Genomic DNA, 14539 nt, shown 5'->3' with positions numbered 1-14539 from the left:
ACTACTATCTGTTTTTTTTTTTTTAATCAAATACCATTTTTTGTTTTTAAAAATGTTATAAATATTTTTTTTACGTTTTAATAACAACAATAACAATTTTAATAACACATTCTTTCACACGCTGCAATGGGGGTGATCTTATGTTTAATCAACCAAAGGTGAACACAGCAGCGCCTCCCAGAGCGCATTATCGGCGAACTGAAAGTAGGTTCTGTTCTCTACATCGCTTCTATTTAACTACGAAAAGGTGGAACATAGTACAGTTGTGTGCCGCATGTCAACAACATGACAAAACGCTACAAGTTGGACTATATAATAGCTTAGACACGGCGGGAAATGAGCGTCTCCATGGTGACAGCCGGTATGCGCTACATACTTATTTTGATTGTACTGTTTGTATTTTAACTGTGTAAAGTGCTCTTTCTGTAAGAAGTGCTAAATAAATATGAAGTACTTACTTACACGCAAAATCCTCATTTAAATAAGGCGGCCTGCACCAGTTATCAATTGTAGTCTTAATGTCTCGACGATAGTCACACACACACTAGGTGTGGTGCAATTATCTTCTGCATTTGGCCCATCCCCATGTTCACCCCCTGGGAGCGGAGGGGAGCAGTGAGCAGCAGCGGTGGCCGCGCTCGGGAATCATTTTGGTGATTTAAGCCCAAATTCCATCCCTTGATGCTGAGCGCCAAGCAGGGAGGTAATGGGTCCCATTTTTAAAGTCTTTGGTATGACTCGGCCGGGGTTTGAACTCAGGACCTTCCGGTCTCAGGGCGGACACTCTAACTACAAGGCCACTGAGCAGGTCATGGGGGATTTATTAGGCGATAACCTGCAACACGCCCACTAATAGTACACACAATCTGACACTAATTTGAGTCTTTTGAGTGTGTTCTCATTGAAAATGTTGGCAAAAGGACACTCTCTATTCAACATGTTGGACACCATGGTCACCATAGCAGAAAGGGAGGGACTAACTGAAGCAAAAATTTTAAAACCACTGTCATTGTTCAAATACTTCTGTAAAGGGCTTTCTTGAAATCCCTTCCCCTTATCCACCCCTAATGCTCTGAAGACATACGTCCGTCGTCTGACCCACCCACCCTGACCCCCACACAATATACAAAAGCAGTTTACTACACAGCACGGCCACCTCCACCACAACACTACAGTGACATGTTTGGTTGAAACCCAGCAGACACCAGCCTCCCGACTCCATTTGTACAGACCAGAGTATTTTTGTGGGGGACGTTAGTGGACTACTCAGCTGCTGTAAGAAAGCGAATCCTTGTGTAGATTAGTGACACGTCTGCAGGACCAGCTACCAGCACCCATCTGACACACCCACCAAGCCTAAGGAAAAGGTGCGATGGGTGAGTGAGTTGTGTGGTAGGAGGCAATCAGACGACAGATGTCTTTGCTCCTTTTGTAAATCATAATTTTTTTTTTTTTTTTTACAAAAATAAAATGTTTTATGGTGATCTGTCCAATTGGTCTTTTCTGCTTAGCAAGGCTTGTTTTTGCAGGGGTCAGAGCCAGCAGGCCTGCCTCCCTATAGTAGACTACATGGTCCTCAGAGGAGGCCAACAATCAAACCTCCGTCCATCCTTTCCCTCGGGGCGTTTTCTTCCTTGATAGGACGACTCTGGAACAAATCCACCCATGTTTTTGTTTTTGTTGGTCAAGTGTGATGTCCCTCTGTTTCCATGTTTTGTGTCTTCGGTTTCTGGTGTCCATCTGTACACATCCATTTATTTACTAAAAAAAAAAAAATACAAAGACAGAGAACAAATAATCAGTAAATGAAATGTTGATGTATTTCACAGAAAAGATGTTAAAAAATTATCTCAACTCATAAAAACCCAGAGCAGTTTTAATCTAATTAAAGTTGAAGTTGTAATGATGTTACATACAGCAGTAGTCCCCAACCACCGGTCCGTGGACCGGTACCGGTCCCTGACGCATTTGCTACCGGGCCGCACTATCACATTTTCTCCGACTTAACTTTCGCCTGTCCCACTAAACACACCTATACGCTTGTTAATAGATGTATATTACAAGTCCTTTGTTACAGTACATGGGACAATGCACATTAATGGACATATAAAATGTTAATATGCCAGATTGTCAAAAAAGTTATGGTGGTTTGATTTTTAATGCTAATTTTTTAGCTGTTTTTATCTGCCACACTTGAAAAGCCGGTCTGCGAAAATAGTGCATACATCAAACCAGTCCACGATGGAAAAAAGGTTGGGGACCCCTGACATACAGGATATTAATGATTGACCAATTATCGGCGCCGATATTTGGCATTATGACACATCGGCCTTCTTTTATCGGTAGTGGACGAGATGTACTTATTATACAACTGAAATACATCAGCAGATACAATATATACACATATGATACCAGTATTTAAAAGAGTAAGTTAGTGGTAATAACCAGTGCTCCTTTCTGCCGACTGCGCTGCCGTGCCAGCTTGAAAAATCTATTACAACAATATTAGTATCAATAATACCATTTAGAAATCATTGATGTAAATTATGTTACAAACTGAGAACCGAAAGTGAACATACGTGTCAGTAATTGCTATGAAGTGTAAAAATATATAGGATTGAATAAGCTTTGCTTCTTCCTACTTCTTTTCAGACATGTTGGAAAGAGAAATAAAAATATATAAAATGTGAAACTGTACATGTTCAAAATACACGCCAACCAATATTTCAGGCTCAACCTTACTATGTATTAAAATTCATAAGCTGCTATACAATTGATTAGCTTGCAACTTATTGTGATTTAGAAAAATCCCATAAATTTTTTTTAAATTTTCAGGATATTTTCCATATTTTAAAATACAAATGATGATGCTCCTCTTAGACACATGTAATAAAGGTGTTCGTTTTTGGTGCTAAATAAACCACAACATTAGCGCCGCATAAAACATTATGTCTGATGTTTCCTCAAAAATAATGTTAAGAAAACAACTTAAAGCTTAGTCCAATTGTTTACTGACATACATTATTAACAATTCTATTATTATATTATTAGCTAACATTTTACTGCAAATGAATATCGGCTCAAAATATCGGTTATCGGCCTCCTTGACTACTAATAATCGGTATCGGTAAAAATATATAGTTGATCTCTGCAGTACATCCAGTATATGCTGCTTACGTCCATGGCAAATGTATCCCTTATGTGAAAAGAACACAGTCGGACACTTTCTGTGCACCACAAATGTACTTTGAATTGAACAGGGAGTGAATACAAGTGTTAGTAATTGCTATGAAATGGAAAAGCGGGTTGGATTAAGTAAGCTCTGCTACTTCCTACTCTTTTTCCAACTTGTTGAGAAGAGAAACTGGAAATTGTGATGTATCACGTAACTTTATGCATGTTTGAAAGAAATTTAAACCATCAACCATAAAGAACAGACATTGACTGGAAACCATTGAAAGTGTGACATTAATTGGGTGTCTTATTAGCATTTATATTATTATGACAAATATGTGACAGGCTTTCCATTGCAATTTTTAAGACTAAAATATAGCTATATTTTCTTAGCTTGCTCTATATAAATTAGTTGAGGAAATATAGTACATATATAATCATAAATATAGTAAATATAGTCAAACTGTTGAATTGCGATATTTAACACCCTAAACAAGCATTAGAACTGGTAAAATATCAACTAAACTATATGTGGCAGTTGTTTTGTATCACCACTTGCCAAAAGCGTTACACCAAAGTATGACAGACAAGCACAAAAACAAACAAAGAGTATGTATTTCTTCTTCGGAGGAGTCTTTACTACTTACTGGGATTCAGATGATTTCCTCCCTCCTTGAATCAGCTGAGTATCGACCTCCTCGACTTGTGTGCAGTCAAACCAAACAAACAAAATAAAAGTGTCCTGCAGAACTTTGTTATATAAAGTTTGCAATTCCCTCCCTTGTCATCAGATAGGCTCACGCTACTTTGTGTGTGTAGCTGCTGTGGCACAGTCTCTTGGATTACTGCATGGACATCTGTCATTAGATTGTACTAATGACACTTATTAGTTTCCTGAATGTTGTTATATTTATTTCTACTTCCTGTTTTCCTCCATTTGCCACCACTTCCTTAGTCTCAGCGCTAGCTCCCTCACATATCTCTGACTGGTTGCCAATCAGGATGCTTCTCATGCCAGCTCTGTCCTGTGGCTGCTTTGTACCTCAACCTGCCGCGTAGCTTTCCTTATGCTTCCTGTCCCTGGTTGTTTATCTTACCTCCCACTACACTCCTTTTGTTTTTTCCCCTAATAAAAATATGTGTACCTGCACTTGGCCGGCTATCTCTGCATCATGGGGTCCAGACCGACCACACCAAACAGACCGCAACATACCTAGATAGCTTTGATAAAATAATTTGGAAACATAGGATTGAAAAACCTAACGTATTTTAGCAATGCCGGTCTAAACTATGACTTTGCGGTGAATACATTTTTACTTGCCGTGCATATGATTTACAGCAGGGGTGTCAAAATTCCTAAGTATAAAAATTAACCTGAAATTTTTGAATGAAAGAAATAGCAGTTCTAAATGTGTCCACTAGATGTCAAAATAGCAATTATTTGTATATTTGTAGATGACGCAACATATGTACAAAATAAACCACATGATGTTAGTACATCAGTCGAGGAAAATGATCAAACTACATAAATAACATCCTGTAATTTGATTTTGATATCATTTTTTTAATCTTGATAGATTGACAATTAACACCAATGAGTTGACTGATGAACATTATCACATCATTTATACAGAAAGTATAAATAACGACAAATAAAGTTAGAATACTATTAACCGCAACATGTAAGTGTAAGAAAACCCAACAACATTATCATTTGTACAATTTCAGAATGTGCTTGTTCTATTTTTAAACAAAGAAAACAATCTGAAGTTGTCTTTATTTTTAAGTTATCGTGCCGTGATTTTACCAGTCCGGCCCACTTGGGAGTAGATTTTTCTCCATGTGGCCACCGATCTAAAACTACTTTGACACCCCTCATATAAAGTAAGACACTAAAACACTAAAAAACTAACAACAAAAAAAACACATTGAAAGATTTTACGGTTAAAAAAAACAATATGGCAGCTGTGTTGCATGAAGTTTACCGCTAAAAACAGTGGTATTGTTTTTCCATTTATTACATTTTTTAATATGCTGTAAAAAAAACTGCTTTTACTGTAAAATTCTGGTGCCAGTTTTTAAAGTAAGATTTAATTTTGCAGCTTTTGTAAAAAAATATATTGTTAATGTATTTTCTTTTTTTTCTTTGATGCGTTACTTATATACAGGTATATATATATATATATATATACTTATATACAGGTATATATATATATATATATATATATATATATATATATATATATATATATATATATATATATATATATATACATATATATATATATATATATATATATATATATATATACATATATATATATATATATATATATATATATATATATATATATATATATATATATATATATATATATATATATATATCCATCCATCCATTTTCTACCGCTTATTCCCTTCGGGGTCGCGGGGGGTGCTGGAGCCTATCTCAGCTACAATCGGGCGGAAGGCGGGGTACACCCTGGACAAGTCGCCACCTCATCGCAGGGCCAACACAGATAGACAGACAACATTAACACTCGCATTCACACACTAGGGACAATTTAGTGTTGCCAATCAACCTATCCCCAGGTGCATGTTTTTGGAGGTGGGAGGAAGCCGGAGTACCCGGAGGGAACCCACGCAGTCACGGGGAGAACATGCAAACTCCACACAGAAAGATCCCGAGGCCGGGATTGAACTCATGACTACTCAGGACCTTCGTATTGTGAGGCAGACGCACTAACCCCTCTGCCACCGTGCTGCCATATATATATATATATATATATATATATATATATATATATATATATATATATATATATATATATATATATATATATATTCCAGTGACGTGCAGTCAGGGGAGGCAGATGAGGCGGGGCCTCACGTGCCATCATGGAAAGAAAAAAAATGTAAAAAGAAAGAAAAAAAAATTAAATTGTTATTATATGTATCCAGTGATTATACTATAAAGTTATTTTCTATTTAACTTCACCAGTTTTAGATTATTTTTATTCAAAATCGCTGAATTTTCACATTTGCCGTTCAAATACTGAGAAGAGACTGCGGTGAGTCACCAGCCAGTTGAGCCTCACCATGGATTGCGCAATGACTCGGCTAACTGCTGGCCTGCTGTGCAGTAAGACCGTATTGCTATATGAATTATATTATACATTTCCATAGTTTAGTTAGCTGAGGTATAAAATGTACATTGTATTTTGTCAACAACTGTATGTGTGTAACGTATTTCTTGTGCTGAGCAATCATAAAACGGCTGCGAAGACGCACTGGCTGAGGCTCGCAGTAATCCCGCCTCACGGTGGTAGAGGGCGCTAGTGATCCCAGGGATCATTTTTGCGACTATTCGGCTGCAGAATAAGTGACAACAAGCAGCAACAGTTAGCGATCGTTTATTTTTTCCTCTCGCCTGGACTTTTTCCATGGAGGTTTACATATCTCAAATAAAACAGTTTTCTAAACTGGACTTTCAATCGAAGCAGGAAGTAATAATTCAAGAATCATCTCCATCGAGACAGAGAGACTTTTAAAACTGAAGAAAGATAAGGAAGACTTCTATAAACAAGTTATTGATGCTTTTGTTCAGAAGGAGCGGCGCATGGACTTCATTTATAAGTAAAGGTAAGACCATAATAACGTTTTCTTTAATTAAATATGCTTTTTTGTGTGCTACAGTTTGTATGTGTAAAGTTAAAGTTAAGTTAAAGTACCAATGATTGTCACACACACACATTAGGTGTGGTGAAATTTGTCCTCTGCATTTGACCTATCCTTTGATCACCCCCTGGGAGGTGAGGGGAGCAGTGGGTAGCAGCGGCGCCGCGCCCGGGAATAATTTTTGGTGATTTAACCCCCAATTCCAACCCTTGATGCTAAGTGCCAAGCAGGGAAAAATGCTGGTATGAGCTTTTAAACAAAACCTGTTAACTGCTGCCAATCAAATGGTGAATAAGATACTCTTTAGGGTTCATATGTTTGTAAATCTGACTGTGATGAAGTCAGTGCCTCACTAGCCATGAACCTCACCACACATCACTGATATATTCATATCTTACTCATTGTTAAATGCGGCCTTCTGAGGGCAACCATAACTGCGATGTGGCCCTCAATGAAAACGAGTTTGACATCCCTGATCTACTCATTTTAGCTCTAGGGCCGCATGGAGGAAAATCTGTGCACAAACACAACTTCAGATTGTTTTCTTTATCTTACTTTGTCCAAAAATAGAACAAACACATTCTGAAAATATTACAATAAAAATATAGAGAAAAATAAGGGTAAAGTTTAGATCCATGAAGGAAAGAAGAAAGTGAATGAATGTTTATAACTGAATACATTTTCATTTGCATAAAAATGTGTTTTCTTCTGTATTTAAAAACAAATAAATTAAGTAACGTTTATGACAACTTTTTTCCAAAACACAATATAGAATGTGAGATGTAACAGGACAATGCATACATTTATCATTTGTTTTCAAAACAGTTACATAAAAGTGAGACCCCAAAAATGTACAGTGGGACCCCATTTTTATGACTTGATGGGGTCCTAGCGCCAACACTAATGGAGTATCGGTGCGTGCAAAACAGCAGCAGGCGGCTGTGGCCTGCGGGCCGGTTCTAATACTAATGAAATATCATCCCGGGGGCCATAGATAATTCATTTGCGGGCCGGATGTGGCCCGCGGGCCTTGGCTTTGACACCCCTGATCTAGATATATGGTTGTCAGGGAAACCGATTTTGAGGCAATAACTATGAGAAATCTTTGGATTTGAAAAAATGGGTGGAGGTTTCAAGAAATGTGAACATGCAATTGGGCCTAAACTGCAAAACGCAGATGATAGAAGTGTTGGAAGTAGCGCATGCTAAAGTGAGGTTGGATCTCACTGTAAATCCCCCCCTCCAACCCCCCTTAAGGCCGGCAGTGAGAGACAGGACCCATGGAGCCGTGCCGACGTGTTGCCAATCATGGCTGATAACCGCCTCCTCTCGTCTCATCTCAACAGACTCACACCCTCCGAGGTTTGTTTCATACCCGGTGATGCTCTAACCTCAGAGGGGGGTAAAGGAAACGGAGAGCAGCAGGGGCCGCAGGGTTGGGAAGTAATGCGAGCTCCACAACCACCGCTGGGGCACAGGTATACATTCACGGGGCGCGTGATCAAAGATGCTTGAGAGTTCAGGCGATGTGACAAAAATTGTAATGGAAATGTAATGGCTTCAGAAGTCTGTGTGCCTAGGAATCCTCCAAAAATCCCTGCGGGTTTCCTGTGTGCTCCTTTTCGCATGTCTGTGTGAAAAGTCCACATCGAAAGAACAACGGATACAAAGGGCCTTTAAGGTGATAGATGGGGTTTGGCTCATCGCTCAAGTTTCCCAAGACTAGTGTGATGCTCTGAATGAGATCTCCACAGAACAAATGCACACCTGACAGACGTCGAAAGAAAGGTATATTCTAATTCACAGTTAACATCATATAAACGTTTGCTTAAGGGGCCATACTACAGGATGGTTTGGCAATAGGATAAAATGATCGAAAGTATTTATAGATCTTATAGAAAAAAAACCTGAAAACTATTTCTACGAATGCTGAAGAGCGGCGTTGAACTGAAATGCTTCACAGAAAAGTGGAATTACTGTTCTCACTTATAGAAATGGTTGCAATAGGGATTGTGGTCAACGCTATTTCAGAGTTCCTAAAACAGTCCATCATAATGGGAAAAAGGGTACCGTATTTTACGGACAATAGGGCGCACCGGATTATAAGGCGCGCTGCCGATTAATGTTCTATTTTCGATCTTTTTTCATATATAAGGCCCACCGGATTATAGGGCGCATTAAAGGAGTCTTTTTTTTTTTTTTTTTCTAAATGTAAAACACTTCGTTGTGGTCTACATAACATGTAATGGTGGTTCTTTGGCCAAAATGTTGCATAGATTATGTTTTACAGATAATTTTCAAGCCGCTTTCTGACAGTCGCTTCAGGATGCGTCGTTTTGTGGGCGGTCTTATTTACGTGGCTCACCTTCGGCAGCGTCTTCTCCCCGTCATGTTTGTTGTAGCGGTGTAGCGTGCAAGGACGGGAGTCAAAGAAGTGTCAAAAGATGGAACTAACTGTTTTAATGACATTCAGACTTTACTTAAATCAATAACGGAGCAGCATCTCCTCATCTGGAAATATGTCCCGAAGTCTACCAGTATGCTGGTTTTACAACCTTCCCATGTTGTTTGTACTTGGTCCAGATTTTAGACACAGCTGACTGTGAACAATCAACATATTTTGCAACATCGCATGATAATTTACCTTCTTGAAAAACGTTGATATTCTTCTCCTCTTTGTTTCAATTAGCATCTCTTGTTTTGGGGCCATGATTCATACTATTATTATTATTATTATTATTATTCTCACACTATTATGTCAGATCCACTATGGACTAGACTCTCACAATATTATACTAGATCCACTCAACGTCCATTGCACCGGACCCATTACCTCCCTACTTGGCACTCAGCATCAAGGGTTGGAATTGGGGGTTAAATCACCAAAAATGATTCCTGGGCGCGGCCACCGCTGCTGCTCACTGCTCCCCTCACCTCCCAGGGGGTGATCAAGGGTGATGGGTCAAATGCAGAGAATAATTTCGCCACACCTGGTATGTGTGTGACAATCATTGGTACTTTAACTTTAACTTTGATTGATGTCAATCCACCTGGTGCAACTGCTCTTTAAGGTGGAAACACTCCTTTTGAGCTGCAGACTAACAAACAGATTGAATCCGATGCAGGTGTCAGCTTGGGAAATTAAAATGCACAGGGTGATTCCATAACTTTTTCTTCAAAATTTAGTGATTCCATACATTTCCACTCTTTTTGAGCTAAACATGAAACTGTTGCTGACTACCACTATTTATTTTCTTGATTTCTTTTAATGTTTCTTAAGGCCAGAATGTCGCCTCGTTAAATTACTATTGTTTTGTTTCATGTCTGTTACCTACGTTTTTCTACTAAGTTGAACAAATAAATCAACATTCTCCAAGTCTGGTGAATCCATAACTTTTTTCCAGGGTTTGTAGTTAGGCGTCAAAAACGGGCAGAATTAGAATAATAAAGACTAATTTAGGTACAGAGTAAAGTGTGTGTAATGCTCTTCAACATTCACACAATTCCACATGGTCATAATATGTATGCTCATCTTTTTACAATCAATTTAATATGAACCCGTAACATCAAAACATGGAGAGCACAAGTTTGAAACACTTTTTTCGACCAGCCCTCTGAAGTTTGCCGATGCTTTTCAGCCGTACTTACTTTTACTTGACTTCTGTTTGAAAAGTGCTGTGAGTCCAACTAAAGGCTTTATGAAAAATATGTTGCTTTTAAATTAGCTCCCATGTGGATCCTTTCTGCTCTGTTCAGAATTCTTTGGTCCCCCCGCAATCCCACAGAGGAAAGTCTTTGTGGCTTTGTGTTCCACATCACAAGGAGGTTCATGAAATTGATGACAAAAGGTGCAAGAAACAGCAAGCAAACTTTAGATTTTATACGTTTAAGGACATGATACAACTGATTTTAAATGCTGCTTTTGTTTGTTAACCTTTCAAGAGAGATATATTTGTGTGGTTTAGGGCCCTGGCCTATTTTCAGCGCACAGACCACCTCACATTCCCATTAACCATCAATAATAATAATAATAATGGATTAGATTTATATAGTGTTTTTCTATACACTAGACACTAAGCGGTCACAGAGAAGTGAGAATCCCATTAATCCACTCCACATTCACAGTTGGTGGTGGTAAGCCACAGCTGCCCTGGGGTAGACTGATGGAAACGTGGCAGCCAATTTGCGCCTACGGCCTCTCCGACCACCACCAAACATTCACACACCAGTGTGAGCGGCGCTGGGAGCAAGTGTGAAGTATCTTGCCCAAGGACACAATGGCAGAGGCATCCATTAGCCATCAACCAATCAAAGCCTTATAGACCATTTGGTTGCTGAGTCAGAGGAGGAAGAGTAAGCAGACGTCGTTCCTAAGTGCACAGGTGTCAAACTCAAGACCTGGGGGTCAGATCTGGCACGCCATATTGTTTTATGTGGCCTGCGAAAACCTGCAATTATTGATGTCCTTCATCTTTGCTACTAAATGTATCCCTTCTTTCAATTTTGACAGAAAAATGCATGTACTGTCAGTCTTTTAACTTTAATATTATCTGATCATGCAACAAACCTTATATTACCATTCATTCCAAACATCTTATTTTTTATTTTTATTTGACATATTTTTTGGGAAGACGAAACGTTACTTTTACTCCAATACATCGGGTTTCATTCCGATCGCTACACATATCATCATTTTATTATTTAATAATCTGTTCATTATTAGTTGCAAAGACGATTGTTTTGGCTCGTCAGAGAGGTTTCTTCCAGTGCTCACATGACGTGTGCGAGTCGCTGTCAGACGAGACGAGTCTCCTAGACTAACACCCTCCCCCCCCCACCACATCCCACCGCCCCGGATTGTAAATAATCAAATGTGTATATACTTGTTCTTATGCTTTCTGAGCTCACTATGTTCACTGCTCGCTGTACATATCCTACCAAGTCAGACCTACACTGTTTCAATGTCCATTTCTCAGATGATATAATTGTTGATGACTGAAGTGCTGATATCAACCAAACTTAATCCCCCCCCGCCCCAACCCCTCCACATGCCACCCCCCGGATTGTAAATAATGTAAATAATTAAATGTATATACTCTGATGATTAACTTGTGTGATGACTGTATTATGCTGATAGTATATATTTGTACCATGAATTGATTAACGTGGACCAAGTTGAAAAACTTATTCGGGTGTTACCATTTAGTGGTCAATTGTACGGAATATGTACTGTACTGTGCAATCTACTAATAAAAGTTTCAATCAATCAATCAATCAATCCTCGATGTTCACCTTACAAAGTATGAAAAATAATCTTCATATAATGCGCTGTCATCTGTGTCAATAAAAAAAGTTCCCATTTCAGCCTGCAAGAAATCCACTTCCAACTACCGAAAACAAGTTGTGGTGAGTTTCAGATTTCGTTTTTTTAGTTTAAAAAAATGAATCCACTCATTAACCGACTGGTGACTAACCAGGGTGTATTCTGGGTTGGACTAAACAAAGGCGTTTGTTTGCACTTGTGCTCACCAGTTTTGTATTGTTATTATTTATTTTTTAATGACTACAGACTGACTGTATATTAAAAACAGATAACTCTGGAGAAGTACGTTCGTTTTACATGGTGTCCCAAAATGTCTGGGCACATAATATGGGGGATCTGAGCCGAGGATGTGCTTGTGCAGCCCTTTGAGACACTCGTGATTTAGGGCTATATAAATAAACTTTGATTGATTGATGATAATATACACATATACTATAGATACATCATATATGTGCAAAAAAATAAGTGAATAAATAATTATTCATAAAGTTACCATAATATTTTTAATTGAATGATTACATTTATAAGAATATGTTATGTATAATATTTTAAATAACACATTTGAAAAAAATGTATAAATACAATTTAAAGGCCTACTGAAATGAAATTGTTTTATTTAAACGGGGATAGCAGATCCATTCTATGTGTCATACTTGATCATTTCGCGATATTGCCATATTTTTGCTGAAAGGATTTAGTATAGAACAACGACCATAAAGTTCGCAACTTTTGGTCGCTGATAAAAAAAAGCCTTGCCTATACCGGAAGTAGCGTGACGTCACAGGAGGAAGGATTCCTCACAATTCCCCGTTGTTTACAATGGAGCGAGAGAGATTCGGACCGAGAAAGCGATGATTACCCCATTAATTTGAGCGAGGATGAAAGATTTGTGGATGAGGAACGTTAGAGTGAAGAACTAGAGAGGCAGTGCAGGGTGTATCTTTTTTCGCTCTGACCGTAACTTAGGTACAAGGTCTCATTGTATTCCACACTTTCTCCTTTCACACTCTCCTTTTTCTATTGTGGATCACGGATTTGTATTTTAAACCACCTCGGATACTATATCCTCTTGAAAATGAGAGTCGAGAACGCGAAATGGACATTCACAGTGACTTTTATCTCCACGACAATACATCAGTGAAGCTCTTTAGCTACTGAGCTAACGTGATAGCATCTGGCTCAAATGCAGGTAGAAACAAAATAAATAAATCCCTGACTGGAAGGATAGACAGAAGATCAACAATACTATAAAACCATGGACATGTAACTACACGGTTAATAATTCTCAGCCTGGCAAAGCTTAACAATGCTGTTGCTAACGACGCTGAAGCTAACTTAGCAACTTAGCAACCGGACCTCACAGAGCTATGATAAAAACATTAGCGCTCCACCTACGCCAGCCAGCCCTCATCTGCTCATCAACACCCGTGCTCACCTGCGTTCCAGCGATCGACAGCGCGACGAAGGACTTCACCCGATCACAGATGTCTGCTATCCAAGTAAATCCTCTTTGTTGTGTTGCTACAGCCAGCCGCTAATACACCAATCCCACCAACAACTTTCTTCTTTGCAATCTCCATTGTTCATTAAACAATTTGCAAAAGATTCACCAACACAGATGTCCAGAATACTGTGGAATTGTTCGATGAAAACAGTGCAGTTTGTATGGTGACACATTGGGTACGAATACTTCCGTTGCCGTCGTGACGTCACGCGCATACGTCATCATACATAGACGTTTCCAACCGGAAGTTTAGCGGGAAATTTAAAATTGCACTTTATAAGTTTACCCGGCCGTATTGGCATGTGTTGCAATGTTAAGATTTCATCATTGATATATAAACTATCAGACTGCGTGGTCAGTAGTAGTGGGTTTCAGTTCGCCTTTAAAGACATGTTTAATCCTTTTGTTTTTTAAATAATTGTGGAAAATATGTTTAGAAAAGACAAATGAACTTCAAACACAGAAAAATACTTTACTTTGTCCTAAATATATTAATAAATATATATACCTAATATACACATACCTGAGTAACTAATAGAAAAGGAAGCACACCATAGCGTTCTCTTACGACCATTTTTTTTAATACACCTCAACATATGACAATATCATGTTAAATAGTATATTAATGATATAAATTATTTTCACATCATCATTGTCCCCAAAGCCTGGATGTTTAATATCCACATAGTATACAAATGTGATTAATGTGTTAAATAATTAATTTATAACAAATAAACAATATATTATTTTAAATATAGTTAGAACTAACACATAAACCTATACAATGAAATAACATCATACATGCATAATGAAAAACTATTAACACCATAACATGTTATAACAAATAATATAAAAAACAT

General features: G+C 38.2%; 1 protein-coding gene across 2 annotated transcripts in view; it reads right to left on the bottom strand.

Moving 5' to 3' along the window:
- Positions 1-14539, bottom strand: part of rbfox3a (RNA binding fox-1 homolog 3a) — a 1185382-nt gene that overhangs the window by 47533 nt on the left and 1123310 nt on the right. Inside the window, exon 15 of one of the 2 annotated variants that reach the window (XM_062056431.1) lies at positions 1137-1761. The exons of the other annotated variant lie outside the window; for it this stretch is intronic. Coding sequence (XP_061912415.1) covers positions 1759-1761 — 3 coding nt within the window. The 3' untranslated portion in view covers positions 1137-1758. Of the gene's footprint in view, positions 1-1136; positions 1762-14539 lie in introns of those variants that run through there. 2 annotated transcript variants of the gene reach the window in all.

The sequence above is a fragment of the Entelurus aequoreus genome, linkage group LG08, assembly GCF_033978785.1.
Source record: "Entelurus aequoreus isolate RoL-2023_Sb linkage group LG08, RoL_Eaeq_v1.1, whole genome shotgun sequence".
NCBI classification, from domain to species: domain Eukaryota; kingdom Metazoa; phylum Chordata; class Actinopteri; order Syngnathiformes; family Syngnathidae; genus Entelurus; species Entelurus aequoreus.
The sequence above is the reverse complement of the archived record's forward strand: the minus strand, read 5'-3'. Positions and strand labels throughout refer to the sequence as shown.